This window comes from Daucus carota, chromosome 7 (genome assembly GCF_001625215.2).
Source record: "Daucus carota subsp. sativus chromosome 7, DH1 v3.0, whole genome shotgun sequence".
Taxonomy (NCBI): Eukaryota; Viridiplantae; Streptophyta; class Magnoliopsida; order Apiales; family Apiaceae; genus Daucus; species Daucus carota.
The window spans coordinates 10,277,752-10,304,883 of record NC_030387.2 but is presented as its reverse complement, the minus strand read 5'-3'; the positions used below and the strand labels follow the sequence as shown (position 1 = coordinate 10,304,883).

The following is a 27,132-nucleotide window of genomic DNA, read 5'->3' as shown; positions in this document are numbered from 1 at the left end:
CCCTCCCCCAATACGTACACAACACACATCTCTATATATACTTGCAATACACACACTCCACATTCTCTAAGTAGTAGAGCATACATTAGTCATTGAGCTATAAACTCTCTCTCTCTCTCTCTCTCTCATTGAGCTATGAACTAGCTCCCCCCCCCCCTCTCTCTCTCCCTCCCTCCCTCTCCCTCCCTATCTCCCTCTCTCGCCCACTCTCTGTCTCTCTCAGCTATGAAGAGAGGCAAATATGATACATTAGTATCAATGAATCGTCTGAAACTGATACAAGTCTTGATGTGCATTATATTTCTGTTTCTCGTAATCATGACATTTGAAATCCCGCTTCTTTTCAAGTCAAGTCTTGGGTTTGATTCAGCTGAAATAAACTTCACTGGTCCACTCAAGATTAATGTCTTTGTCGACAACTCAATCGTCCATCGATCACCCGAAAGGCGAATGAGAGAGCTAAAGAAGGTCTCTGGCCTTGTTTTTGATGAAATTGCATTTGATAGTATCAGTAAAAGTGAAAATTTCACTGAGCTTCTAAAGATGGCAAGAGATGCTTTTGTGGCAGGGAAGAATCATTGGGAAGATGTTGTGTCAGGGAAGACTAAAATTGAGTTGGGCAGGAAAAAGAAAGGAAATTTTTCGGTTTCTTGTCCAAAGTCCGTGTCTTTATCTGGTGTTGAGTTTAGGAAGAGAGGCAGAATGGTTTTGATGCCGTGTGGAATGGCGTTGGGATCGCATATTACTGTTGTGGGGAGGCCTTATTGGGCGCATTTGGAAAAAGACCCGAAAATTTGGAGGAAGAAAAAAGAGGATGAGGTGGAGAATGTGATGGTGTCACAGTTTGTTGTTGAGTTGCAGGGACTCAAGGCTGTTGATGGTGAGGATCCTCCGCGGATATTTCATTTTAATCCGCGGTTGAAGGGGGATTGGAGTGAAAAGCCTGTGATTGAGCAGAACACGTGTTATCGGATGCAATGGGGTACTTCATGGAGGTGTGTTGGAATTAAGTCCACGGCAGATGAGGAAACGGGTGAGTTTGCTTAATCTCAAAGTTTGTTTTCCTTGTGTTATAGCTTTAAATTTGAGATTTATTGTTGGAGTTTTTGCCAATACTGATGCTTGGGCTCTGTGTAGTTGATGGACAGGTAAAATGTGAGAATTGGATCCGGGACGATGAAAATCTCACAGAAGGAGAAAAGACCACCTGGTGGTTGAACAGGCTGATGGGTCGACCGAAGAAGGTTAATCTCAATTGGCCATTCCCGTTTGCTGAGGACAAGTTGTTTATTCTTACTTTGTATGCCGGCTTAGAGGGATTTCATGTCAATGTTGATGGAAGACATGTTTCTTCTTTTCCCTATCGCCCAGTAAGTAATGTTTTAATATTTCAATCCTTTCTCCGTAAAGTCCTTTCCCTAACACCTCGAGGTTTTAAGAGAATTGGTCACTTAAAAATTTCCAATGTTGTGCAGGCTGAACTATCCTGTTAGTCTGACTGTGTTTGTTAACTTGACAGGGTTTCGCTCTTGAGGATGCCACAGGTCTATTTATAAAAGGGGATGTTGGTGTGCATTCCGTGTTTGCTGCTGCCTTACCTACAACTCATTCGAGTTTTGATCCCCAGAGGCCTCTTGAGATGGTTCCCAAGTGGCAGGCGCCACCTCTCCCTGATTCAGCTGTTGAAATTTTTATTGGTATTCTTTCAGCAGGCAATCATTTTGCCGAGAGGATGGCTGTGAGGAAGTCTTGGTTGCAGCATGAATCGATCAAGTCAATGAATGCTGTTGCTCGTTTTTTTGTTGCAATGGTAAACATTTATTTTCCGCTATTTTTTTATTTTCACATTAACCCTGCACGAAGATGTTTGTCCTTACCTTGCGGTTTTATTGGCAGCACAAGCGAAAGGATGTTAATGTGGAGCTTCTGAAAGAAGCAGAATTTTTTGGTGATATTGTCATAGTGCCTTACATGGATAACTATGACCTTGTTGTTCTTAAGACTGTAGCGATTTGTGAGTACGGGGTGAGTTGCAAGATGAAATTATATTTGGCCAAACAATTTGATCTATTCCTTTCACTAATTTTGTTTCATTTGTTTCAGGTCCGCATGGTGGCCGCGAAGTATATTATGAAGTGTGATGATGATACATTTGTTAGAATCGATGCAGTGCTCAGGGAAGCTAATAAAGTTCGGAAAGGTAGAAGCCTGTATGTCGGAAACATCAATTATAATCGCAAGCCCTTCCGATATGGTAAATGGGCTGTTACAGATGAGGTACGATTTTTCAATTGAGTTGCTGGTTTTCAATTGATTAGAACTGCCTATATGTCCTGCAGAAAAATAATGTCATTTCACTTGGCTTAGTTTAGCTCTATATTCTTTAGAAAATTATATGTTCTAAGACTTAGCTTTCTCCTCTGATATTGACCTGCAGGAATGGCCTGAAGAAGATTATCCACCTTATGCAAATGGTCCTGGTTACATTATATCATCTGATATTGCTAATAATGTTGTATCGGATTTTGAGAATCATAAGTTGCGGGTATGTTACCTGACTTGATAGTGTGTGTTTGTTTTCCACTGCTTTTTATTAATGCAGGTAATTTTAATTTGCCACATGATGCAGTTGTTCAAGATGGAGGATGTGAGCATGGGAATGTGGGTGGGAAAATTCAATGCTTCAAAACCCGTCGAGTATGTTCATAGCTTGAATTTCTGTCAATTTGGATGCATTGAAGATTATTTCACAGCACATTACCAATCTCCAAGACAGATGACATGTCTGTGGGATAAATTGAAACGTCGAGGAAAAGCCCAGTGCTGCAACACTTGATGACAACTACAGACGCAGTAGGTTGAACATACGAATATTACAGAGGAACCAATGGTAAAAAGATTGTTGTCATAGATTTGTACATGACATACATGTGGTTAAGTTAGATAAATATATTCAGATTTGAGCTGTTCCATTCACCTCTTCGTGTAATTCATTATTACAGTGGTTTCATGCCAAATTGTAACGAAACAATATCAATGAAACAGATTTTATCATGACTGAGAAGCTACATATGGCACTGTAGATTAGCTGGTTAAGTTAGAATTATAGGTCTCTTTGCATTTCAATCTTCTTACCTGAATCAAAAACATGGCATGAAAGATAATCGTGTGATATATGTAGCGCTGTCTTCTATAAACAATTTTAGTGGCTGGGGGCGGTCGTTTTTCAATTGCAGTGGTGGGGTTTTTGGCAGTTGATATATAAGCCAGCTTATCAAGAAAATATGGTTTTTGCCTAAAAAAATAGTGGTGATTATACGAGTTGGTAGGTTGCAGGTTTTTGGATGAAATGGATGGTGGAAATGAGTTTGGATTAAGAAGAAAAAGTCGCTAATAGAGAAAGTAATAAACCGAGATCAAGGATGACAACAGAATGAACCTGAAAGGCAGGTTCAGGACTAATCAAACCGGAGTCACCTTTTGAGTTACCTTTTTTTTTAAGTGTTTGTCCAAATTTTATGAGAAGAAGTGTGTTTGAGGCGAGATTTCGTTTTATCAGATACCAGAAGTACACGGGCTGCTTGAAAGTTGTATCGAACCATCTTGCTGCAGTATTTGATATTTTAGCAGTAAATTCCTTAAAATGCCAAGGACTAGTAGTGTTGCTTTGTTAGGGAATACTTCTGGAAATTTATTTATCTTTTTGCTAAACTACTTCTGGCAATTGAAGTTTGCTACAAGGGTTGAAACAGATTCCCGGAAGATTCGCTGGTACTGACGAGTGTTAAAGAACTCGGTAGTTTTCTTGGCTTAGAAGGATATTATGCAAAATTTATGGTGAGATTAGTATGGACTTGATAGAGAGCTGAAGAAGGATTCTTCAAGTGAGAAGTAACAAGGCTCATTTACCATTTGTAGTATAATAAAGAAACTTAGCTAGTAAATAACATTATTTTGGACAACTGGAACATCAAAGCACCAGTGGTCTAGTGGTAGAATAGTACCCTGCCACGGTACAGACCCGGGTTCGATTCCCGGCTGGTGCATTTTTTGAACTCATTTCCCCCAATTTTAACAACAACCTGTGCTCAGAAATCCTGCTAGCCACAAAGACACAACCACATAATTCACCTACCATTCAACTGAGTCATCAAGTGTCCCAGAATTCACAGTACATTATCATGAAGTGGTGCAGAACAGCTCTTCAACACACTTAAATGCACAGCCGATCTTTCATTTATCTCATTCATGAATCCAACCTACCAGAATTAACTGCTTACCAGCAAAATTTACAACACAATAGCTTCCCTTTAGTATAAAAGTTTATCATAGCTAGTCAGTCATACACATTTGAGTTTTGTTCATCTGTCAGTAATATCATGAGCTCGAGTGAAGTGAAAGTTTTAGGTGCATGGGCAAGTCCATTTGTGATGAGGGCTAGGATCTCTTTGAATATAAAATCTGTCGATTATGAGTTCCTGCAGGAGAACCTTGGCTCGAAAAGTGAGCTTCTTCTCAAATCCAATCCGGTTCATAAGAAAATCCCTGTCCTAATTCACGGCGACAAGGCCATTTCTGAGTCCCTTGTTATTGTTCAGTACATTGATGAGGTTTGGACTTCAAGTGAATCAATTCTGCCTTCTGATCCATATGATCGTGCCATAGCCCGTTTTTGGGCTGCTTACCTTGACGAAAAGGTTTGTGTTATAATATCCATTTAGTGGTTTTCTCTGATTACACGACAATTAGTCATCTAACATGGTATCACAACTTGGTTGATAATTAACATACAAAATGCTTGTAGTAGCTTTTGGCCTTATAGTTTCCTTATTTTATTAGTTCAATCATTATGTGTAAAAATGATCTGTTGATAACTAGCAAAATTGCTGGTGCAGTGGTTTCCGTCGATGTCTAAAATAGCAAGAGCCAGGGGGGAGGAAGAGAAGAAAGCGGCAATAAAGCTAGTCCAAGAAGGACTGGTTTTGCTGGAAGATGCCTACACAAAATGCAGCAAAGGCAAGATGTTTTTCGGAGGGGAGAAAATCGGGTTCCTTGACATTGCACTGGGATGCTTCTTGGGATGGCTTAGAGTTACAGAGAAGGCGCACAAGGTGAAACTGATTGATGAAGCCTATAGTCCTGGACTCGTCAAGTGGGCCGAGAACTTCTGCGCAGATGCTGCTGTCAAGGATGTCATGCCTGAAACCGACAAGTTGTATGAGTTCTCCAAGGTGCTTATGGCCAAAATGAGAGCTCCGCAGAAACCAGCTTGATGTTGCATTTTCGATTTGCCATTGTGTTGTGCGAATAACAACAATAATAATCATATTTATTATTGTAACCTTCTTTATCGGAAAGTTGCAGAGTGGATTTCACATTTTTAAGGCCATAGTCGCTATTAATATATTTGAGCTTGCATTTTGAAGTATGAATCCAGAAATTGAACTACTCATTCGATGTAATCCTGTATACAAGAAATTACCTGTTCTTATTTAAAACAATAAGCCAACTGTGAGTCCTTTGTTATTGTTCAGTACTTCGATAAGTACATACTTTATCTCTATTGTAACTGTTGAGTAGGTCTCAACCCAAGTCTCGCATCGGAAAGATAAAGACGATTTGTCTTTAGGGTTAATTATCTATTTGGTCACTGAAGTGGGCTTAATGTATCAAATTGGTCACTGAACTCAAAACGGTATCAAGATGGTCACTGAAGTGACCATAAATATCAAACAAGTACCTTGAAATATAAGTTGAAGCAGTAAAAGTATTATTTATAAATTTTTACATATTATTTTTGAATATTACCAAAACCAAGTAAAAGGTTATGACTTCTAATATTTATGATAATATATTTAGATTTTATTAAGTTTATTTATTATTTATTTTTAACTAAAACAAAAAAATAACTATAAAATAAAATATCTGTGACGCCCCCAGATCCACATCCCGCAGATCTGATCCGCCACTAAACATCTGGCTCAAAACAACACTTGAATTACATATTAATATTACATAATCCAACTCTTGCCCCACAAGTCCAGGATCGCTTGTCTTACAACATTACTACCGAGTCTAACTTTATTACATAAAGGGAAGTCTGATTTTAGACCATTATAATAACTATAGCTCGTACTAACAAGCAGTGTAGTCTAGCAGTCTCAGCTTGGGTGATGCGCCTTTTCCCTGCCTTTGCCAAAAACCCATTTCCGGGCGGTTCTCTTGAGTTGTGCCATACTCACTATTTACTGCTCAAAAAGAATAAAATGGATGCAAGAATGAGCAATCAAATTGCTCAGCAAGTCCACATAGAACAAAATAACAATCAACAGAATATGCACGTAAGGCATTGAAAACAATTCAAGTCAAAGCAACAAAGCAGCTACCGTCAAATGACAACACAAGTTCAAATAAAGAAAACGCTGGTCTTCCACCTTTCGGTAACACTACATGGCTCGATCAGCACCATTTCGTGAATACCGTTCTCCTGTGTGACCTTTGCAGTCTGATCGTAACTGCACAAGACCCACCTACCACTCTCATTTGCTAGCATAAGGGTTAACATTTGTAACCCTAAACTATCTGCCTTACCAGATAGTAAATTCAACTCTACCACGAATTTAATAAATTCGTGTTGACCAGCTTGAACAGATTCCTCCGAATACAAGGAAATTCTCACAAACCTCATCTCTACCAAAGAAGTGCGAACAATGCACCCTTTCAACAAAGATTACCCGAAGGTAGAAGTGAAGAAATAATTAAAAGAATTAAATTCCAAAGAATAAGATGATCTCCAAAAAGGGAGTAAGTTAATTGTGGTGAGATCATCGCTGCCATGTATTCACTTCGAGTTTCAAAGATTCTGAATATTATCGTTATAGGACTAGCTCATTCCCGAACAATGGGAGGGCTCGAATTATAGAAAGTGATCATATGTGCACAATATCTTTAAAGACTTCAAAATGAAACGGAGACATTTTCTCAATTCACAATGGTACGAAATGAAATATTTTCACAATCAACACTTATCACAAAATTATGAAATAGACACGAAAAATTTCACGTCGAGACAAGGATAGTGAACTTGCCTGTCGTCCTTAGCTTGATTATTATTTCCGAGTGTTTAATATATAACTGGCTTCGCCTTTTCCAAGAATTAATATTCTACGTCACATAATAGAAAATTTAGTAATAATGATCTCAGGAGATTTTCAATAAATTACTTAATCATATTTAATCTCACACAACTTTTAGTCCCGAGTGATTTATATATTTATATATATGGTTAACTAATCAACTCCTTTTCCTTTATGTGTTCTATTTCTATTTCTATTTGTTATTTGTTAAATTTAAGCATGTCTATAATACTCCCAATAAATAGTCGACGATATCCCACCTAACTCGAGGTTCTATCTTATTTTAAAAATTCGGCAGATTCTTGCTTGCTTGATAATAAACATCATTTTTAATAAACAAACTTAATGTACTATTATCCTCTCAATCCCAATTCAATGGAAATTCCGTTGATTTATGATAACTAAATTAATTCTTTAATCTCCAACATTCACCACTTAAATAATTTTAAACTATTATGTTTAATTTCTAAATCCCACTCAGAACTACTTCACCAATTCTATTGTTTTATTCTTATTTTCTATTATTATTATTATTATTGTATCTTAATATTATCATCATTAATATTATTATTAGTATAATTGTTTTAAGAAATTCTCAGCTTTTGAGTTTACCATTCTGGCCTCTTTGCTCCCTCCTTTCCTCCGTTATTCCATTTTTGCAAACCCAATTCAAACCAATACAAGTTTCAACAGTCCCAATTATTCAATTGTCCACCATTAAACCAAAATCCCCAATTATATAAAACCTGACTTTAGCCTTAATATATATATTGGAGAATTACAGAACCTCACCAAATATGTCTGCTTAGACTTTAACACTTGAAAGTAGAATCTAGTTTATTACAGGGAAAAAGAAAGGGAAAATGGTCCACCGGCAATTTTCACCATTTAAAAGAAAATTAACCAACTTATTTAAGGAGAAGAAAGTGTATAAATAGATACCTTGTGCTATTGATTCTTGTAGTTAACTTTCTCCTGACCTGCTAAATTCCTCCGGCTTGATTTTTATCTAAATCTGCTACACCCAAACTTCTTAATTTTTTTGTAAAAGAAATGATGAATGCATCTTCTCGGTTTTTATACTAACATTTTAATCATAATTAACTACTAATAATAGTTTAATTAGCTCTTAATTAATACTTGGGCCCCAAGTTTACTTGGTCACCAAGTACATATATATTTTTTTATTATTTTTTATTATTATTTTTTTATTTTTTCTTGCTCCACAAGTAACGACTCGAAGAATGCGTTATTTTGATCGTTTTATTCCCGAATATTTTCGGTTCCGATTTAATTAATGCTACTATTTAAATATTTGAATATTATATAAAATTGTTAACTAAATAATTGTTCTCACCGTTTCTAAATACTTCGCGATTTATAGAATATTAACAATTAAATAATTATTCTAGCCATCCCGTAACATTTATTTCCGAGTCGTAGAATAATTCAACTATTCGCGTCTACTAGTTCATTCATGTAACGGATTCCTAAATTTAATATCGCCGAATAGATTAAGCTACTGGCCAGCACCAAAATAAATTATCAAACTCGTACCATCATCAAATATTTTACGTACCAACATTTTTATATATATATTAAACTCACAATTTATTTAGATAATAATAAATTTTATATGCATAAAATTAAATATATTTTTTTTTATTCATTTACTTGAAATTTGTGGTCGTTACAATATAAATAATAAATAAACTTGATAAAATATAAATATATTATTTTAAATACTAGAAATCATAACCTTTTAGTTGGTTGTGCTAACATTTAAAAATAATGTGTAAAACTTTATAAATAATATTTTTACTACTTGAACTCATATTTCAAGGTACTTGTTTGATATTTATAGTGACTTTAGTGACCATCTTGATACCGTTTTGAGTTCAGTGACCAACTTGATACATTAAGCCCACTTCAGTGACCAACTTGATAATTAACCCTTTGTCTTTATAAGCAGCCAAACAATTTCATGAGTATGATGCCTTTTGGGAGGAGTCCGAAAAAAAATCCGTGCAGGCTTGGCCACGGTTATCATACTAATGCGGAGTTAACGGATGTTGCGCGGCCCAACAAGTGGTATCCGAACCGATGGTTAAGAAATTGATCCTGAGGTTGCATGCTGAGCTGATGATTAAGAAGTTGATCCTGAGGTTGCATGCTGCAGTTGTATGATGTGGGGGAGGCTATATCCAAAATTACGATTGGAGGTCTTGGACGGCTTGTGTCGAAACTCTTTCTGACTAAGGTGGTATTTCTGCATAACAGACATATATGGTTCGAGTAGGGATCCGAGTGTGAGTATCAGATTATAGGCTAGCGGCCAACCAGAGACCCTGCTCGTGTTTCCATATTGTAAACATATTCCACTGCTGTTTATAATCCAATTTAAAAGGACCATACAATGAGTATATAAGATGAGTAGTGATGTGTGGATAAAGAGGCGGTATACGTATTTGAGAATAGTAAAAAAATGAAATTTTTAGAATATACTTATTCCGGGAATTTTAACAATCCTTTTAGAATTTTCAAAAAAAAAAAAAAAAAAAACCTTTTAGAAAACAAAAAATAATAATTCACACCCTATGCTCATTTCAGTGATACTTATACGAGGATATTCTATAAAAATGGTATTCTCGATTATCCGCAAGCAAAATGGTATTCGCGTTAAAGCAAAATGCTAGTAAAATATTGGCAAAACCTGGTAATTTTATCCGGAGTATGGCAATGGCACTAATAACTAATGTCATCAGTCATCACTCGTGATATAGCAAAAAACATTATGTCATTGCTGAGTTCATAACCAGAGACTATCCGGTGTATCGATTTTATATCCGACTCGAAAATATGATACATGTTTCATATTCGTTTTGAAAACGATCCAAATCTGGCGGAAAAATTAAGCTCGGATAATATATAATCCTGGATATGAGCACTCGTATACCCACTCAGATTAGGTCTCATATAATTTTTCATTATATAATTCTACCCGAATACCCGAATATGATCCATATTCATATTCGATCCCAACTCATATACATATTATTTTTTTAATTCATTATATTCGTAAGTAAATAATCATCATTTTATGAAATTTTAATATCTTACTTAGAGTCAGATCTTCATAAAATATGATTTATTCAATGTGATAATGCTTATTATCTTTATGTATCTGAGGGCGAGGAATGAGGATATCGGCTCGCTGGATGAAATTCCTGCCTTCGCGGTTGGCAGGAAAGACACGACTTGAGTCATCACATACATCATAGTGTAGTTAACAATTTTACTTTCGCCTGATATAATAATTAATATTATCATCTTCGCGCATTAGGTCCGAGCCCGAGAGCCATTTTCATGCATAACTAATATTCCCTCTGTCTCATTTAATTGTATACGTTTCCTTTCAACTGCTCGACACGCATTTCAATGCTCTTATAAAATATAGTTCCGTAACTTATTTTTGAGATTTTCTTTTTCTGAATAAAAATATAACATCCAAACTTTAATTCAGAAAAAGAAAATTTTAAAAATAAATTACACAACTACACTTTACAGGAGCATTAAAATCCGTGTCGCGTCCCCGTCCCCCAATGTATACAACTCAGGGGGACGGAGGGAGTATAAGTAGTGGATGCCACTTTAATTTCTCATCAATTTAATATCATTCAAATTATAAAGTTTCACTTAATATACTCAACTCATCATGGTTTCGAGTGGTGTACAAGTTGTGGGCACAACATATAGCACATACGTGAACCGGGTTCAAATAGCTCTCAATTTAAAATCCGTCGATTTCGAGTTCATCAAGGAGAATCTATTCTCCAAAAGTGATCTTCTCCTCAAATCCAACCCTGTTAACAAGAAAGTGCCTGTTCTGATCCACGACGGTAAGTGCATTTGCGAATCCCTTGTTATTGTTCAATACATCGACGACACCTGGACTCGTAATGGCTACTCTCTTCTCCCTTGTGATCCGTATGATCGGGCTGTTGCTCGATTTTGGGCTGCATATTTCGATGAAAAGGTAAATTCAGTCTCCTCAGCATCTTTGGGGCCGTTTAGGTTAGCTTTAAAGAAGTGACTTCTTACTTAAATTAAAAAGTGGAGTAGAAGTGAGAAGTAAATAAATGAATAAAGTGTTTGGAAAATAAGTAGAAGCTCTGAGAGAGAAGCTAGCATTCTCAGTTTCTTAAAAGTGCTTCTACTTCTTTACGCAAACGGGTCAAGAAAAGCAGAAGCTGGAAGCTTCTGCTTCCACAATCCAAACAGGGCCTTTATTTCATACTCTCTATGTTCATAGATATCTGCCTTTTGACTTTTTGACACATATTAAAGTGCTTTGATCGTATAGTTAAAATATTATTAAAAAATTTGTTTCCAGATATAAATATTACTCCCTCCATTCCAAAATAATAGTCGCTTTGACTTTGTGCACGTATTTTGAGGTGCAAAAAAAACATACTTCTACATATTATTTTTGAAATTTTCTTTTTCTAAATAAAAATAGAGATGTTAAACTTTTATTCAGAAAAAGAAAATTTCAAAAAAAATGTGTAGAAATATGTTTTTTTTACACCTCAAAATACGTGCACAAAGTCAAAGCGACTATTATTTTGGAATGGAGGTAGTATATCAATACTTTTATTCACAGAAGGATTTACTCGAAAATAACATTTCACTTTAAAATGTGTGCTAAAAAATCAAAAGACAAAAATTCAAAAACGGAAGGAATATTAACTTTTATGTTTGTGCTAATTTCCGTTAACTTTAAAGTACGAGATTCTAGAAATTTAAATATTCACGCAAACACGTCTATTAGCCTTTCTTTTTTGTCAGCTTAGACCATTTTCCATTGCAGTGGATTCCAATGTGGAGGGAGATTAGTACCGCAGAAGGAGAAGCCAAGGAGGCAGCCGTGGCGCGGGCAGTAGAAGGGCTGGTGCTATTGGATGAGGCATTTGTTCAAATAAGCAAAGGGAAGGCTTATTTTGGCGGAGATGAAATCGGTTTTCTTGACATTGTTATTGGAACCATGGTGAATTGGATTAAAGCAAGAGAGGTAATGGCAAATGTGAAGCTGCTTGACGAAACTAAAATTCCAGGACTGGTTAGATGGGTGGACAAATTTATTTCTAACGATGTTGTTAAGAATATTTTGCCCAGCACTGATGAAGCTGTGGAGGTCATGAATTACTACAGAGCTAGAGCAGTGGCTGCTAGGGCTGAGCAAAAAACCGAATTAAAACCGAAACCGAACCGAAACCGAAGAAAACCGGGAAAAACCGATCCGAACAAAACCGAACCGAAACCGAAACCGAAAATTTTAAAACCGATCCGAACTTAATGGTTGGGTTCCGGTTATACGTCTCAACCGAACCGATAAAACCGAACCGAACCGGTTATTAAAATATAATTCAAATAATAAATATTTTATATATAATTTATATATATATAACAACTGAGATTTGTTATATCCAATTTATTTACTCCACATCTGCATTAGTTTATACTTCCAGGCCCCTGCTTACTGAAATATTAACCTGACATTATGATACTTTTTATTAGATAGTCCATCACTGGTTTTGGACCTTTTTATTTTTATATCTATGATCTAGGATGGGGAGGCAAGCAATACACAATCCTTTGTGATTTTGGCAGAAGTGAAATATTTAGCTAAATGTGGAAACTTAAATCATCTTTTTATGAAATTCTAACTTGATTCTCTCATCTGCAAGCCTGAAACATAAAATGCATTCCTCCTATTATTTGTGTTAAATTACGATGTAAATTTATATATTTTTGTATTGCAATTATCAGCCTATTTTGTATTTATTTTGTCGTTTATATATTTGTCGGTTTTGTAACCGAAACCGAACCGTTTACAACCGAACCGAGGTTTTTCAAACCGAAACCGAAACCGAATCCGAACCGGCGGTTGCGGTTTTCGATTTTAAAAACCGGAGATATATGGTTGCGGTTCCGGTTTTATCCAAAAACCGGACCGAACCGACCCATGCTCTCCCCTAGTGGCTGCTGCAAAGTAATATGCAGCCATGCAGGATTTCATCTAGTCATGTACTTTGAAGATGCAGATTGTGTATGTTCGTTTTGTGGTGCTGTTGATTTTATTAAGAAAATAAAGTTTGTGATTTATTTGCATTGTCGCTCTGTCTCTAGTATTATACTATTCGAGAGGCTGCTTATTAGAATCTTTCAAAAGAAAAGGAAAATTGTATAAAACATGTTAAAATATTGTAATATATAGCATTTTATATTATTCCCTCCGTCCTATTTTATATAACCCTTCTATCTTTTTGAGACGTCTAAAAAAAATAACCTATTGTACTCATTATTTTTGAACACTACTTTTCACTGTTACACCTGCTACTTCTCTATTTTATACTCTCTTTTTACTAAATAAACACTATTACACTCACTAATATTTTCCGCCAGTATCTCAATTTATTATTAAATTTTGATAGGTCTCACCACCGTACCCACTTTTCAACTAAATTTATTCTCCCATTTTTTGTAAACTTATATATCAACTTAATAATTATAAATTTTAATATGAGATGGTGAAAATTTTAATTTCTTTATCCTTTTTTTTTTGGGAACTTGAGCCATAAAAAACATGAAGTGTTCAATCAGTGGAGAGACGAGATAAAGTTTAATTAAATTAATTTAAAATTAATCAAATAATTAATTAAATAATCGGAGATTTAATCGGTTCAGTGTATAACAATGATTAAGCAAGCGACCGTGTTTCCACTTGATTAATTAACAATTAGATTATATATAAATCACCAATATTTAGGATAATTTGAATTCATAAAAATATATAATGTAGTAATAAATTAAAGATGATTTTTAATATATAAATGAATTATTTTATATAAGTAAGAATTACAGTAAATCATAACATATACATATAAATTCACTTTCACTTATAAATATTTTTCCGTTTCGAAAAAATAACCCTTCGACTCTGTTTTCTCTCAGCTTGTCCTTCCTCTTAAAATCTATAGCGGACGGCGCTTACATCGATTTTATCCAATTAAACGTCCAAGCTCTTTTATTTATTTTATTGATTTGTTTCATTCAATAATCTTCCTTTTCGGGAAGCTTTTTTATTATTAGATTTCGGATGTTTTTCAGATCGACATATTTGAAGTTCCGGGTTTACTTTTGAAGTTAATCGTCTATTTTGTGGTTTCGACAATCAGATCTAAATTTTTCAGATTTTTATTTGTTGTTTGTTTTTATTTCGGTTTTCGACTTGTATTTTCAGATTATTTCATTTCCTTGGTGAGAGGTTTGTTTCGCTTCTTGATTTTAAGCGGAGGTCTTGATTTGGTGATGAATTTTGTATGAAATTGCAGATTTGATCGATAGCTCAAATGATAACAGGGTCACTTCTAAAGATTCGGGTGCCCTAGACGATTTTTGAAAATGGTGCCCCTATTTTTCAAGATCGTAAAAGAAAAATTTACATATATTCAAATATACAATGACATAATCAAAAATATTGTTTTAAAATTAATAACACAATCAATTCAAATACATGTAAATATATAAATATATAAATATATAAATTCATCATAATATATACTACATACTGTATGTCTAAATTTTTTGGTGCCCCTGAGACATCGGTGCTTTAGGCGTTCGTCTTGGTCGCCTTGTCCAAGGGCCGGCCCTGAATGATAGTTCCATCAAGACATTATGAAGATGATATAATTAGTAATTCAACAAAAATGCATAAAATGAGTACTCATTTTGAAAATATTGTTTAATTGTCTCTTTACGAGAACAGACATTATAATTTTTTATTTGTTCAACTCGTGCTGTGTGATTTTTCGTTATTAGATTAACGTGTTTGTTTCAATAAAAAATCACTTAGAAATAACAAATAATTTCTTAAAAAAAAAGGAACTTTCTATTTTCCTGCCGGCCTCGTATGGTATCATTGGTATGTGATACGGCAGGTCATGTGAGGATGCAACACGGCTCAACCGCTCAATTGACTTGCGTATATTCACAATCCACTCGTGTTTCTATCGTAATGGTGCATAATTTATAAATTAATTAATTGACTCCCTTGCGGACCCATTTGACTTATAAGTCGCATTCATACTAATCCACACATTTTAATCATTTAGCCAGAATTTTCACAGCACAACAGTCTCTCGTAAGTGCAACACACCTCATCCCCTACATCATAATTCAATTTTCATTTTCATTTCAATGCTAAATCCGCGCATTTCATGCAGCCGCAGAGTGTATAAATACCAAGATCTTACATGCAGCTTTCCTCATCAAACAATTCAATACTGCGTTCTGTTATACACAAATTAATCAGCATGGTATCAAGCGGTGTACAAGTTCTGGGCACAGCCTATAGCCCGTATGCGAACCGGGTTCAGATTGCTCTTAATCTTAAATCGGTGGAGTATGAGTACATTGAGCAGAATCTGAGTTCTAAAAGTGATCTTTTGATAAGGTCTAACCCTGTTAATAAGAAGGTCCCTGTTCTGATCCACGGTGATAAGTGCATTTCTGAGTCGCTTGTCATTCTTCAGTACATTGACGAAACTTGGACCGGTAATGGTTACTCTATTCTTCCTTGTGATGCTTATGATCGTTCTGTGGCTCGATTCTGGGTTGCGTATTTTGATGACAAGGTACATTTTTTGGCTAAACAATATAATTTGGATATGCGTGTTTGCACTTATTTTGTAAATGTTTTCAGTTTTCTAAAATTATATGATACATGTAAATTTTAGTCGATTTGACGGGTCAAAAGTCAAAGTGGACATGTAAAAGGAGACGGAGAGAGTATAATTTACATTTATAGCCTACTTATGAAATGTTGTTATGGATTTTGCAGCTAGTTCCATTGATGAGGGATCTTAGAACGGCCCAAGGGGAGGAAAAAGTGGCGTTGATAGAGCGATTGGAAGAAGGGATGGGGCTTTTGGAGGAGGCCTATTGGAAATGTAGCCAAGGCGAGGCCTATTTTGGAGGAGATAAAATTGGGTACATTGATATTGCTTTCGGAAGCTGCTTGGGATTCATCAGGGCTATGGAAAATCTGAACAGCATCAAGTTGATACAGAAAGCCAAAACCCCAGGGCTCGTCGAATGGGCTGACACTTTCATGTCGAATGATGCTGTGAAGAATGTTGTTCCTGAGCCTCAAGTGTTTCTGCAGCTTCTTAAGAAGATGCAAGCCACGGCCAAACCTGCTTCAAAATAAGCAGCTTATAATATCTAAATTTTTTTATATTTATTCTTGTGAAAGCAAATGAGTGAATTTGGTGCTTCATCGTTTCCTACTTGGTCAATCTGTATTTGGTTCAGTTTTTTGTTGTCTTCATTGTTTTCTCTACTTAGTTATCTTGTATTTTAGTTGTTAATTATTGATATTGTTACATGGTTTCCTTGTATTTTATATCATTAATATTGAAATTAAAGAGGATGTATTCGATTGAGATTTTAATGGATTGTTTTTTTTTTTTTGACAAAATGCAAATTCATTCCATTAAATTAAAACAAGTCTAGTCGGGACAAATCCCAACTGACAATGCAATCAGGCTGATAAACAATAAAACGAGCTAAACAAATAGCCGCATTGTTCCTAAACTGCTTAACACACTCAATCCAAGGATTCTGAAACTGAAAATGAATACAAAGACTTCTCGAGTAATCCAGCCTACATCAATCCCGAAAATGGTAGCTTCACAATTGACCTTCACAATAGTTCCATGGCTGTTGCGGTGTTCAAGCGACTCAGTTGTAAGAACTAAGCAATGAGAAATAAGAGTCCTCGAATAATGAACAACTATAATATTTTGTGAAAGGTGAGCACATGCGATCGCCACCGTTTTGCTATCTACATGCCGGGAGCCAGCTATAAACATGCCGAAAGTATTAATGATGCGATAAGCCAGATCTTTCAAAACTCCATCCCAATCATTCTCATTGATAACACAGAAAAACATAACAACCACAAATATAACAACGCGGAATCACCCAAAAAAATGGGTACTAAATCAACACACGCCAAAAGGCGATACGGGAAAACACAATTGGAACTTTGATTTCAAAAGATCTGATTTATTCAGAAAACAATCAAGCTTAAACTCAAATCCGAAATAGATCAGAGAATAAAACTCAATTGGAATCTTCGAGGTTTAATCAACACTCGATTTTATTGAAAAACAATAAACTGGTAAATAGTGGAGAAGATGGGAGAGTGAAAAAGATTTGGTAGATGAAGAGGATGAAGGTGAAGAATGGAAAAGTGACGGTTAGTTTTGGGAGTCAGACTCTCAAAACCCTGTTTTTGAACTCATGGAATTTTTAATTCTTAGTAAAGTAGGTAATCTTGTTGATTAATGGATTGTTTTTTATATATGAATTTTAATAAATTGTATGTGATTTTGATTTTATGCAAATTCTTAATAAAATGTCGCAGAGTTTATATATATAGATTCGTTCGGCTTAAGCACAATATTTCAAAATATCATTGACTTTGGTACAATTTCAAAAAATTAAAAATATATCGAGTAATCCCACAAAATCTATTATTTTATGAAATTCATAAAAATCAATCAGAATTTGAATACTATTAAATTTTAATGGATTTTAAAAAATAACATCAGATTTCTGAGTATAATTTAAAATCTGATTGAATACCACCAAATTTTGTAATAGAGTAGTGCTAGTAGCACAAAATTATGTAAAAAAAAATTGTATATAATGATATGATAATTGATGTGGTGAGTTTTAATTGGGGTTGTTAATGTAAATAAATAACCACATTCCAATTAAAACTCAGCACATGTTATTATATACACACACCTTTTTATACAATTATGTGCCCCAATTAAAATGATACCTATTCTATTAATTGCACACTCACGTCTTTCATATATTTTAAGGTCAAATTAGGAGACCTGCGCCTCTCTCTTTTTCTTGCTTGGCAGCCGGGGGCTTCTACCGGATCTCAACCGGTGGAAAGCCCCAAAATCTTTTATATTTTTTTTTTCTTCCTTCAATAAATTTTGTTTTAAAATTTTTCTATTAAATTTTGGTATTAGTTTGTTTTTCGGATCTAAGGATTCAAAACCTTTTCCAATTTGACCTTCTTTCTCTTAGATCTCAATTCCACGGAGCTACAGATTTCTCGTTCTTCCCGGTGTTTTTGTGGGATTGTTCCCAGATCTAAGGATTGTTTTGATTTAGCTAGTATTTCACTTACGCATTTGCAAATCTAAGGTTGCTAGGTTGTGATTGTGGTTTTTGTTTTCTCACCGTTTGTGTGAGTTTTGTTATTTTCTCATCATTTGTGTGAGTATGGTGTTTGATTTAGTAGTAAAAGTTGTTCGGGGATAGCATTCTCAGTCGATAGTTCAAACTGGTTATGGTTATGACGGAAGCGAAAGTGGCGTAACATGTGTATATATCATCTTCAACATATCACATGATTTTATCTCCAAGAAGAATGGATTAATCGGTGATTGTTTCTGTGTTTTGTTTGTTCGACGCGATTGTTTATGTAGATGCCGTATGACTTTTTATTATTGAATGAACTCATTTATTCAAAAATGATACCTATTCTATCATTTTATAAAGACTTGAGTGATGATTCACGCAAATCTTTTAAGAAATGGCCAAATCACAAATAATCAAGCTGTTCTCCTTCCGGTAAAGGTGATTCCGTGGTGCATGGTATCTATGTTTGGGTCTTTACATGATAGCGACAAAAAAACTGTGTACTAGTTGAAAATAAAAGTTAAGATTATTCATTGCTTCCCAGCTAAGCAAAAGAGATTAAAGGTGATGACCAACTTTTTTTTATATAATTAAACATAGCTCCTGCACTTGGATTCGTTTTGTATTTGATAGAAAAATGCCTGATCCAAATAAATGTGTACAAAATTTTGTACATAATAACATGTGATGGGTTTTAATTGAAATGAGTCTCGTATATTTAAATCAACAACTTTAACTAAAACACACCACGTCAATTGCCACATCATTATATACAAATTTTTTGTACACAATTTTGTGCACCTGGCACCACTCTCGACCATATTTGAACCGTTGAGCGAGAGATATGTTATTGAACCAAGAAACTTTCTGTTACACTGACTGGTATTATTTCAAAGGATCAAACGTCTACTTTTAACTGAGATGCTGAAGCTACTGGCCCTGCCTGTATAAATATATGACACTGCTAGTCATTTAGTTAAGTACATTGGAAAAAACATGTCGACGATGATAAAAGTCGGGCCACCATTTCACCCTGCGGGATCTACATGGGATAACAAAGGAAAAACAGATATAGCACAAATCTTCGTTTCTTGCTCCCGCTATCGGATTAATTTCATGTACTTTGTTTATGCTGAAGATGGAGGAAACAGGCTCGTGTTGTCTAAATTTGGTGAGGATAAAACCAGTCATTCCATGGAAACGGTGAGACTGCAGGCAATAATTAGAAATCCGTCTAAGGTACTCTCCATGGAACTTTTGCCTATGCTTTTAGTTTATTTTTGAAATATTGTTGCAGGTCACTTTTGATTATCCATCAGAGTACATAACCAGAGTACGTGGTCAGTACACCGACGCAGTTTCACCGTATGATAGATATTTATGGTCGATAACTTTTTATACCAACAAAGGCACCTACGGACCATACGTTCCGACTGAATCTATTAACGATGGTAAGTTCGTCGACTTCAATTATCAGGTGGGGGGTAAATTATGTGGATTTTTTGGATCATACCTTGGAAATGGGATCGAAACCATCGGATTTTATGTCGAGCCTCAGGAGAAGCTAGCTAAACAACCAGGGAAATTGGTTTCTGTAGACGAAATTGAGGAGCCTCCTACTATCTACTAAAAACCATGGGGAGATGGTCTCATAGTCCCAAATGCCATGATTTCCTCGACCTAGCAGCTATGTTGAATCAGAGACTGGCTTTTCAGAAGTTGTGTACTGTGTAATTTTAAGCGTTGTCATTGTCCAATAATGGTGTTTGATGTGTGAGAATTGTTTGTTTTGTATTTTGGTAAATTTTTTTTGTTTTGTTTCAGTTATCTAAATTTGTTTATGAGGTCCTAAAGGCGAGGTCATATCTGAAATAGGTACATTCTCGGTTCCCTGCATCCTCAATAATAAGTTGTAGCGTCGAGACTCATTTAAATCATAACAAAAAAGTTGGTTAGTAAGATCAATGACTGCTCTGACCTGAAGATAAACCACAGAGATTCTAAAGATGAGCTGCTCTGTGGCCACTTGTCTACTATACTTAAAGAAAAAATTAGCTATTCAAAGAGAAATATGTCATCGTTTCACAAGTCGTTGGTTGGGGTTATGTTAAAGAACTAAAAGTGATGCTGAAGCAACTGCCTATATAAATTTCTGACACTGTTGATCATATGATTTGTGTGCATTGAGCAAACACACTTAGAAAATCCAAGTTGGGCCACCATTTCCCCCCAAGGGTTCCCTGGGATCATAAAGGAAAAACAGAAATAGCACAGATCTTCATTTTTTGCTCCCGAGATCAGATCAATTTCATGTACGTTGTTTATGTTGAAGATGGATGAACCAAGCGAGTTTTGTCTGATAAATTTGGCGAGGATGAAACCTGTCAGTCCATGGAAACGGTGAGATTTTTACAAATCAAATATGTTTTCATCATGGCTGATGAACAATTATCTCTGTCTGTCTATAAAATTTGTTGTGGAATATTGTTGCAGGTCACGTTTTGATCATCCATCAGAGGACATGACTAGAATAAATGTGCCAAGTACTCGCAGAAAAGAGAGAGAAAGAAGATACAAAAAGTCTGCCACCACTTATCTACATTATTATTTCAAGGGTTAAGAAGGATCTCAAGGCACTCGTTGCCATAGCTCTTCTGCTGTTTTTGTATATTCCTTGCAGAATTTGTTGCAGCATCACTACACCTTATTAATTCAATCCATTCGAACGTGCATATATTATGAAAGTCTTCAGGAATCTCCCTCAGATATGGGCATCGGAACACCTGCAAGCACAGAAGAAGTGGAAAGTGATTACGAGAAGCTGTCCAATTCACAATATCTAGTTCATTAAATTTGAGAAATTTGAGCTGAGGGAACGCTTCCGGACTTGTTTCCTGGACTTTACCAACAAAGGCATGAATTTTTAACTTGAGAACTTCCAGGTTAGGTATCATAACAAAAATCCAAGCTTCCTTCCAATCCAAAAATGTATTTGAGAAAGTAAGACTGCTTAGACTTTCGGGGAATATGATTGCATCACTTAGTTTTGCAGCTTTGCTCAAAGAAATTGTATTAAACTTCAATGATTCGTAGGAATGGCAAAATAATCCGATCCGACGGATACCCGATCCGAAACCCGAATTTTTGGATATACCGAACCCGAATTTTTGGATTTGGATTTGGATATGGATTTGATTTTTGTACCCGAAATTTTTTGGATTTGGATATGGATATGACCTCTACCGATCCGAACCCCGATCCGAAACCCGAAATCCTATCCGAACCCGATCCGAACCCGAAACCCGAAAAAAACCCGAATATTATATATATATTATAAATAATTTAATATGAATGTGTGTGTGTGTGTCTATATATATAACATATTTATATTTAATTATTTGGATGAATGTAATATAATACTCTCAATATCAATAGACTAGGTTAAAGGAATAAGGATTTCTATTTAAGACAAATACTTCATTAATAATATATTGTATAAAATATATTGTATATTGGTAATAATGAAAATTAATATGGTTTAAGTTTATATTATTCTAATTTAAACCAATAAAATCCAATCCAATAATCTTAATTTTGAAAAAAAAATACTTAATTATCATAGTTCAGACAGGTTTATAATTTTTAATTTTTTTTTTAAGATATCCGGTTGAAACCCGAATCCGATCCGAAACCCGAAAAAACCCGACGGATTGGATTTGGATTTTACATTTTAATATCCAAACCCGAACCCGATCCGATCCGAAATATAACGGATTGGATATGGATTTCATGAAACCCGACCCGATCCGACCCGATTGCCATCCCTAATGATTCGAGATGCATTAGTTGGCCAAGATCAGGACATTTTAACTCTCCTCTCTTTGTTGTCAATGGTCCATAAAGACCTAGTTATAAGATCCATCAAGTAATCCTCTGCAATATCCTCTAGAAACATTTTTGTGCCCTCCTGGTTTATGTATTCCTCTGCAATCCACAACCAAATCAATTTAGGTACTGAAATTTCGTGACCTTAAGGGAATGCTCCAAAGCAGAGAAAACAAGGTCTCAAGTGTTGAGGCAGATGGTCGTAGCGTAATGCTAGTGTATCCATGTATTGATTTTTCATCATTTGCAATGTACAAAGAAGTTACATTCTTATCATTCTGTGCCAACCAATCACAATAAGTTATCTATGTTCCTTTAAAACAAGTCATAGGATAACATATTAGCATCCATGTCATAAACTTCATCAGTCATCTTGATGACAGAACTTAAAATACCAAGCAATAAATCCCTTTCATGATAAACCTGGAAACAAGGCACCCATGCTCGAACATAAAAGTATGACTTTACATACGGATCATTATAGAGTCTTCTATCTAAAGTAGTCTTCCTAGTCCAGCCCTCCTTACAACCGCGAGCACTTCAAGCTCCATCTTTGTGATAGATGCAAGTTTGTGCAGTAAATTTATTGCCTCCACTTCAAATCCAACAAAATTTTCCCCTTCTTGGTATATTTGTTTTCATCAAAATAAAATTGTGAAGCGAAGTCTTGGGAAGACCAATCTTTTTCTGTCTTACTTAAGCTATATTGGCCTTGTAAAACACGGACACTTTAGACGCTAGTAGCTCATCAACAAGGATGAGATCTGAAGTATCAAAGCTTCTATTCGACTTAGAAATAAGTACTTTATCTTAGTAACAAGCTGGTTTAGTTGAAAGCTAACCGACTCAAATTGATAGTCCTCATCAGTGTGTGTAAAGCTATGGAATTTTTCAGACAAGGAGCTGAGCTGCTGAGAATAAAATGAATTTTGAAATCTTTTTAAAGAAGCCAATCAGGATCTTCAAACAGCAGCCTATACATTTTTGTTAGAAAAATTAGTTATAGTTTATTGCATCTCCATTTGTTCATTGTGTTGGTCGGTGAGTTTGTGTTGACAATTATACTTTTTGTTTCTTCCTTTATGGACATTATAACATTCAAAACACATAACTCATCACATGTCAGTCCAAAAGTGGTAGCTGCAGTTTGGTAAAGATTAGTGTCGTGTTTGGTTGGGGAGAATGGAATGGAATGGAATGAAATGAGTAAAAAATACTTGAAACTAATAGAAATAGGAAGAAAGTTTTGAAAAAATTTGAAGGAGTGCAAAATTGCTATGATGAGATTTGAGAAGAAATTGAGGATGAGAGAGAATGGAGCATTCCATCTCAAATGTAAAGGGTGATATCTAGCATATGATGTAGGGAATGGAATGGAGGAAGGAATGAAATTTCTTAAAAATCACCCATAAGATAGTTCATTTTTCATTTCATTCCTTCCGGAATCATTCACCCCAACCAAACACAACATAGTTGTTTATTTGTGGCTTGTAAAGGCTCAAATATGACAAATAATCTTTATCTAACCGATTTAAAATGTTATAGAGATTGTGTGAGCAGACGCAATTGTCTTTAGTCACAATATCCAAAAAATCATCTATGTTCCATTACTTCTATACAAAGGCACTTACGGACCGGACTTCACTTGTGTGATCCCAGTCAAGGTGCTGAGGTGGTAGACTTCGATTATCAGATGGCAAGTTTCGCGGATTTTTTGGATCGTACGACAAAGATAGTATTTAAGCAATTGGATTTCATATTGATCCTCCCTGGAAGCTAGCTAATCAAGCAGATGAAATAGCTTTGATAGGATCGGATCCCCTTCTATAAAGGTATAGCGACAAAAAATTGGTGTACTGGATTGAAAATAAGAAGTTAGGAATTACTTCCAAGCTAAGCAATAGAGATTCTAAACCAGATGACTAGCTTTTCTTGTGAATTTCTTTACGGATACTTTGTTAAAATAAATATATGATTCGTTTAAATCTTCCTCGAAACATAAATATCATGCCCGTCTAAATAATTGTCTTTCACCATCTGATTGCCCATTTTAGCAAACCTGATTTTCATGTTTTTCTGTCAAATCAAGAAAAAAGCGAGAAATAGATATAGATAATAATAATAATAATAATTTGATAATTGAACACAATCACACATTTGTCTTAATTAGACCAGATGTCGTTTGGGTGAGCATAAAATAAGTGTTTCTTGCTTAAAGTAAAAAAAAGTGAAGTAGAAGCTAGAAGTTAGTTAAGACTTATAAGTGATGAAAGTGTTAGGAAAAAAAGTAGAAGTCATGAAACAAAAGTTAGGATTCTTAGCTTTTTATAAGTGCTTCTCGACTTTTTATCCAAACGGTACGAATAAGTGCTTCGAACTTATAACTCCAGAAGTGGAGCTTAAAAACTCCACCCAAACACTTCTCAAAGAGAGCAACAATTAAAGATACTAATGAACGAACCGAGAGAGTTGGTTAATTAAAAAGTATAATTTCAAAGAATCAAAAATGTATTTGAAGTGCAGATGCTAAAGCTACTTACTCCTGCCTGTATAAATATATGACACTGCTAGTCATTTAGTTACCTGCAATAAGAAATCATATTGGCAATGATAAGAATTGGGCCAGCATATCCCGGCAGGGGAATTCCCTGGGATCATAAAGGAAAAACAGAAGTAGCTCAAATCCTCATTTCATGCAACCGAAATCGAATCAATTTCATGTACTTTGTTTACGTCGAAGATGGAGGAACCAAGTTAGTGTTGTCTGAAAAAATCGGTAGGGAGGAAACCAGTCATTCCATGGAAACGGTGAGACTGTCAGAAACTTGAAATAACATTTTCATGGATTATTGATGATCATATTATCTAAAATGTGTTTCCAATCTGTTGCAGGTGAATTTTGATTATCCGTCAGAGTACATTACGAGAGTGAGTGGTCAATACAACGACTATCTAGGAAAGTATTTACGTTTCATACTAACAAAGGCGTCTATGGACCATTCGCACCTGGTGCTCCAGGTGCTCCTACTAAAGGTCTTGTGTCGATCGACTTCAATTATCAGGTGGCAGGTAAATTTGGTGGATTTTTTGGATCCTACGAAACGGATAGTATTGAAACAATCGGATTTTACATTGATCCTCTCCAGAAACTAGCTAATCAACCAGGGGAAATAGCTGTGGGGGGATCGGATGGACTTGAAGCCTCTGGCGAAACTAGCTAATCAACCATGACAGATGGTCTCATGCTCCCTGTTGCCATGCTTTTATGCACCAGCAGTTCTGTTGAATCAGGAGTTTGGCTTTCCACAAGTTATCTACTGTTTCATCTTTTTCAAATTTACCATGCATTGTGACTGTGGTCAATGTATTGGATTTTCTAATTGGGATTTTGTTCTGTTTTGTTTTATCTACTAAATAAATAAATTTATCTGCTCCCTTTGTCCTCCAAAGTTGTCCCTCCGTCCTCCAGAGTTATACGCATGCACGTATTTTAATGCTTGTCTTAAGTATTGTTCTATAATTTATTTTTAAAATGCTTGTCTTATTTATTAGAATGCGTGTCGTGCCCTCTTCCCCATGTTAAACAATTGAGGAGAGCGGAGGAAGTATAATATAGTACATTACATTTGAATATATTTAGATGATATACTAACGATAATGAGATTTCGGTTAGAAATTATTCTCACCGTCTTTCTAATATTTGTACAGTATTTTCTATTTATATAAAGTGTGTGCGACAAAATAAGGTACGGGTCGTTTTATATACAATATATATTCCAATTTCTATTTATATAAAGTGTCTGCAACATATGATAAAAAAGATGGTGTTGATAATCAAGTCCCCTCCTGTATCACTTAACTATGACGTCAAATCTACACCCTCTTACATCAGTTTGATCTTAAACACCAGAAAATTCCCATATAGTTTGAAGATATTTTAAACGCTATCAAAACATCCATATAATTTATAGATTGAAGGACATTTTGATAATCTTTAAAATTGCTCAAAAAAAAGCGAAAAGAAATGTAAAATAACGCATGTCATACATCTTCATCTAATCACAAATTAGAATATTGTAATTCAAATATCTAGAAGTTTCACCAAAATAATGATGTATTAGGTGAAATAATTTAATAATTTTCAGGAATAAATTAGAAACCTTTCAATGAGGTATAATATATTTAAAATTCAGAAGTTTCGATACTTATTTTGAATATAATTTTGACTCATGTAGATAATATGATAATGACTTCTATATCCTAACGAATTTGAATATCAAAAAATTAGTTCAAATGTGTTTTTGATCCATAAATTTTTTTAAACTACAATATTTATTATTATTATTATTGCTATTATGCTGCAAAAAATATTACATTTTCACAACTCACATTTCGTTAAAGAATTAAAAATAACTTTTATACTCCAAATAATATAATTACACATAAATATTATTTAAAACACAATAACAAGTTTGGATTACAAACTGCAAGGTTAAAATCCATATTTTTCTTTCTACCTCCGTCGTTTTCATTTGTTTAACAGTCGTCGGGGCTTCCACTGGATCTCTACCAGTGGAAAGCCCCAAAACCTTTTATTTCCTTTGTGTTTTCTTCCTTCTTTCAGTAAATCTTATTTTAACGTTTTGATTCCCTAGCTATAGATCTTCCTTGTTAGATAAGATTGATATTGTTTTTCTTAACTTTTGATATTAGTTTGTTTTTTAGGATCTAAGTATTCAAAGTCTTTTTCGATTTGGCCTACTTTTTCTTAGATCTCAAATCCACGGAGTTACGGATTTCTCGTTCTTCCCAGTGATTT

The 27,132-nt window shown here is 35.0% G+C and overlaps 4 protein-coding genes, 1 long non-coding RNA gene and 2 other non-coding genes across 9 annotated transcripts; 6 read left to right on the top strand and 1 right to left on the bottom strand.

Annotated features, from left to right (window-relative positions):
• Positions 1-59: 59 nt before the first annotated feature.
• On the top strand, positions 60-3,054 carry LOC108193439 (hydroxyproline O-galactosyltransferase GALT6). The gene is made up of 7 exons (XM_017360092.2): positions 60-1,033; positions 1,138-1,370; positions 1,520-1,810; positions 1,897-2,025; positions 2,104-2,277; positions 2,438-2,545; positions 2,630-3,054. The coding sequence occupies exons 1-7, from the start codon at positions 226-228 to the stop codon at positions 2,834-2,836; spliced, it is 1,950 nt and encodes a 649-aa protein (XP_017215581.1). The 5' UTR covers positions 60-225; the 3' UTR covers positions 2,837-3,054.
• Positions 3,055-3,975: 921 nt separating this feature from the next.
• TRNAG-GCC (transfer RNA glycine (anticodon GCC)) lies at positions 3,976-4,046 on the top strand. The gene has a single exon. It is a non-coding gene; the product is annotated as a tRNA-Gly (tRNA).
• Positions 4,047-4,199: 153 nt separating this feature from the next.
• Positions 4,200-5,428, top strand: LOC108194096 (glutathione S-transferase U17). The gene is made up of 2 exons (XM_017360996.2): positions 4,200-4,697; positions 4,896-5,428. Exons 1-2 carry the CDS (start codon positions 4,380-4,382, stop codon positions 5,271-5,273), a joined length of 696 nt encoding a protein of 231 aa, XP_017216485.1. The 5' UTR covers positions 4,200-4,379; the 3' UTR covers positions 5,274-5,428.
• Positions 5,429-5,927: 499 nt separating this feature from the next.
• Positions 5,928-8,822, bottom strand: LOC135147616 (uncharacterized). Its single transcript, XR_010285273.1, has 3 exons — positions 8,079-8,822; positions 7,089-7,164; positions 5,928-6,248 (listed from the first exon to the last, which is right to left on the bottom strand). It is a non-coding gene; the product is annotated as an uncharacterized LOC135147616 (long non-coding RNA).
• Positions 8,823-10,791: 1,969 nt separating this feature from the next.
• LOC108195464 (glutathione S-transferase U15) lies at positions 10,792-12,976 on the top strand. The gene is made up of 2 exons (XM_017362426.2): positions 10,792-11,172; positions 12,007-12,976. Exons 1-2 carry the CDS (start codon positions 10,852-10,854, stop codon positions 12,490-12,492), a joined length of 807 nt encoding a protein of 268 aa, XP_017217915.1. The 5' UTR covers positions 10,792-10,851; the 3' UTR covers positions 12,493-12,976.
• Positions 12,977-15,460: 2,484 nt separating this feature from the next.
• On the top strand, positions 15,461-16,650 carry LOC108195330 (glutathione S-transferase U17-like). Its single transcript, XM_017362290.2, has 2 exons — positions 15,461-15,832; positions 16,039-16,650. The coding sequence occupies exons 1-2, from the start codon at positions 15,512-15,514 to the stop codon at positions 16,405-16,407; spliced, it is 690 nt and encodes a 229-aa protein (XP_017217779.1). The 5' UTR covers positions 15,461-15,511; the 3' UTR covers positions 16,408-16,650.
• A 2,579-nt stretch (positions 16,651-19,229) lies between these two features.
• LOC108195223 (uncharacterized) lies at positions 19,230-25,762 on the top strand. 3 transcript variants are annotated; one of them, XR_010285616.1, is made up of 5 exons: positions 19,230-19,631; positions 19,726-20,828; positions 20,922-25,121; positions 25,206-25,382; positions 25,460-25,762. It is a non-coding gene; the product is annotated as an uncharacterized LOC108195223 (transcript). The 3 variants fall into 3 exon arrangements; XR_010285617.1 differs by having other exon boundaries at positions 19,231-19,631; positions 19,726-20,303; positions 20,424-20,828; positions 25,206-25,762; XR_010285615.1 differs by having other exon boundaries at positions 19,231-19,631; positions 25,206-25,762.
• The last annotated feature ends 1,370 nt before the right edge of the window (positions 25,763-27,132 follow it).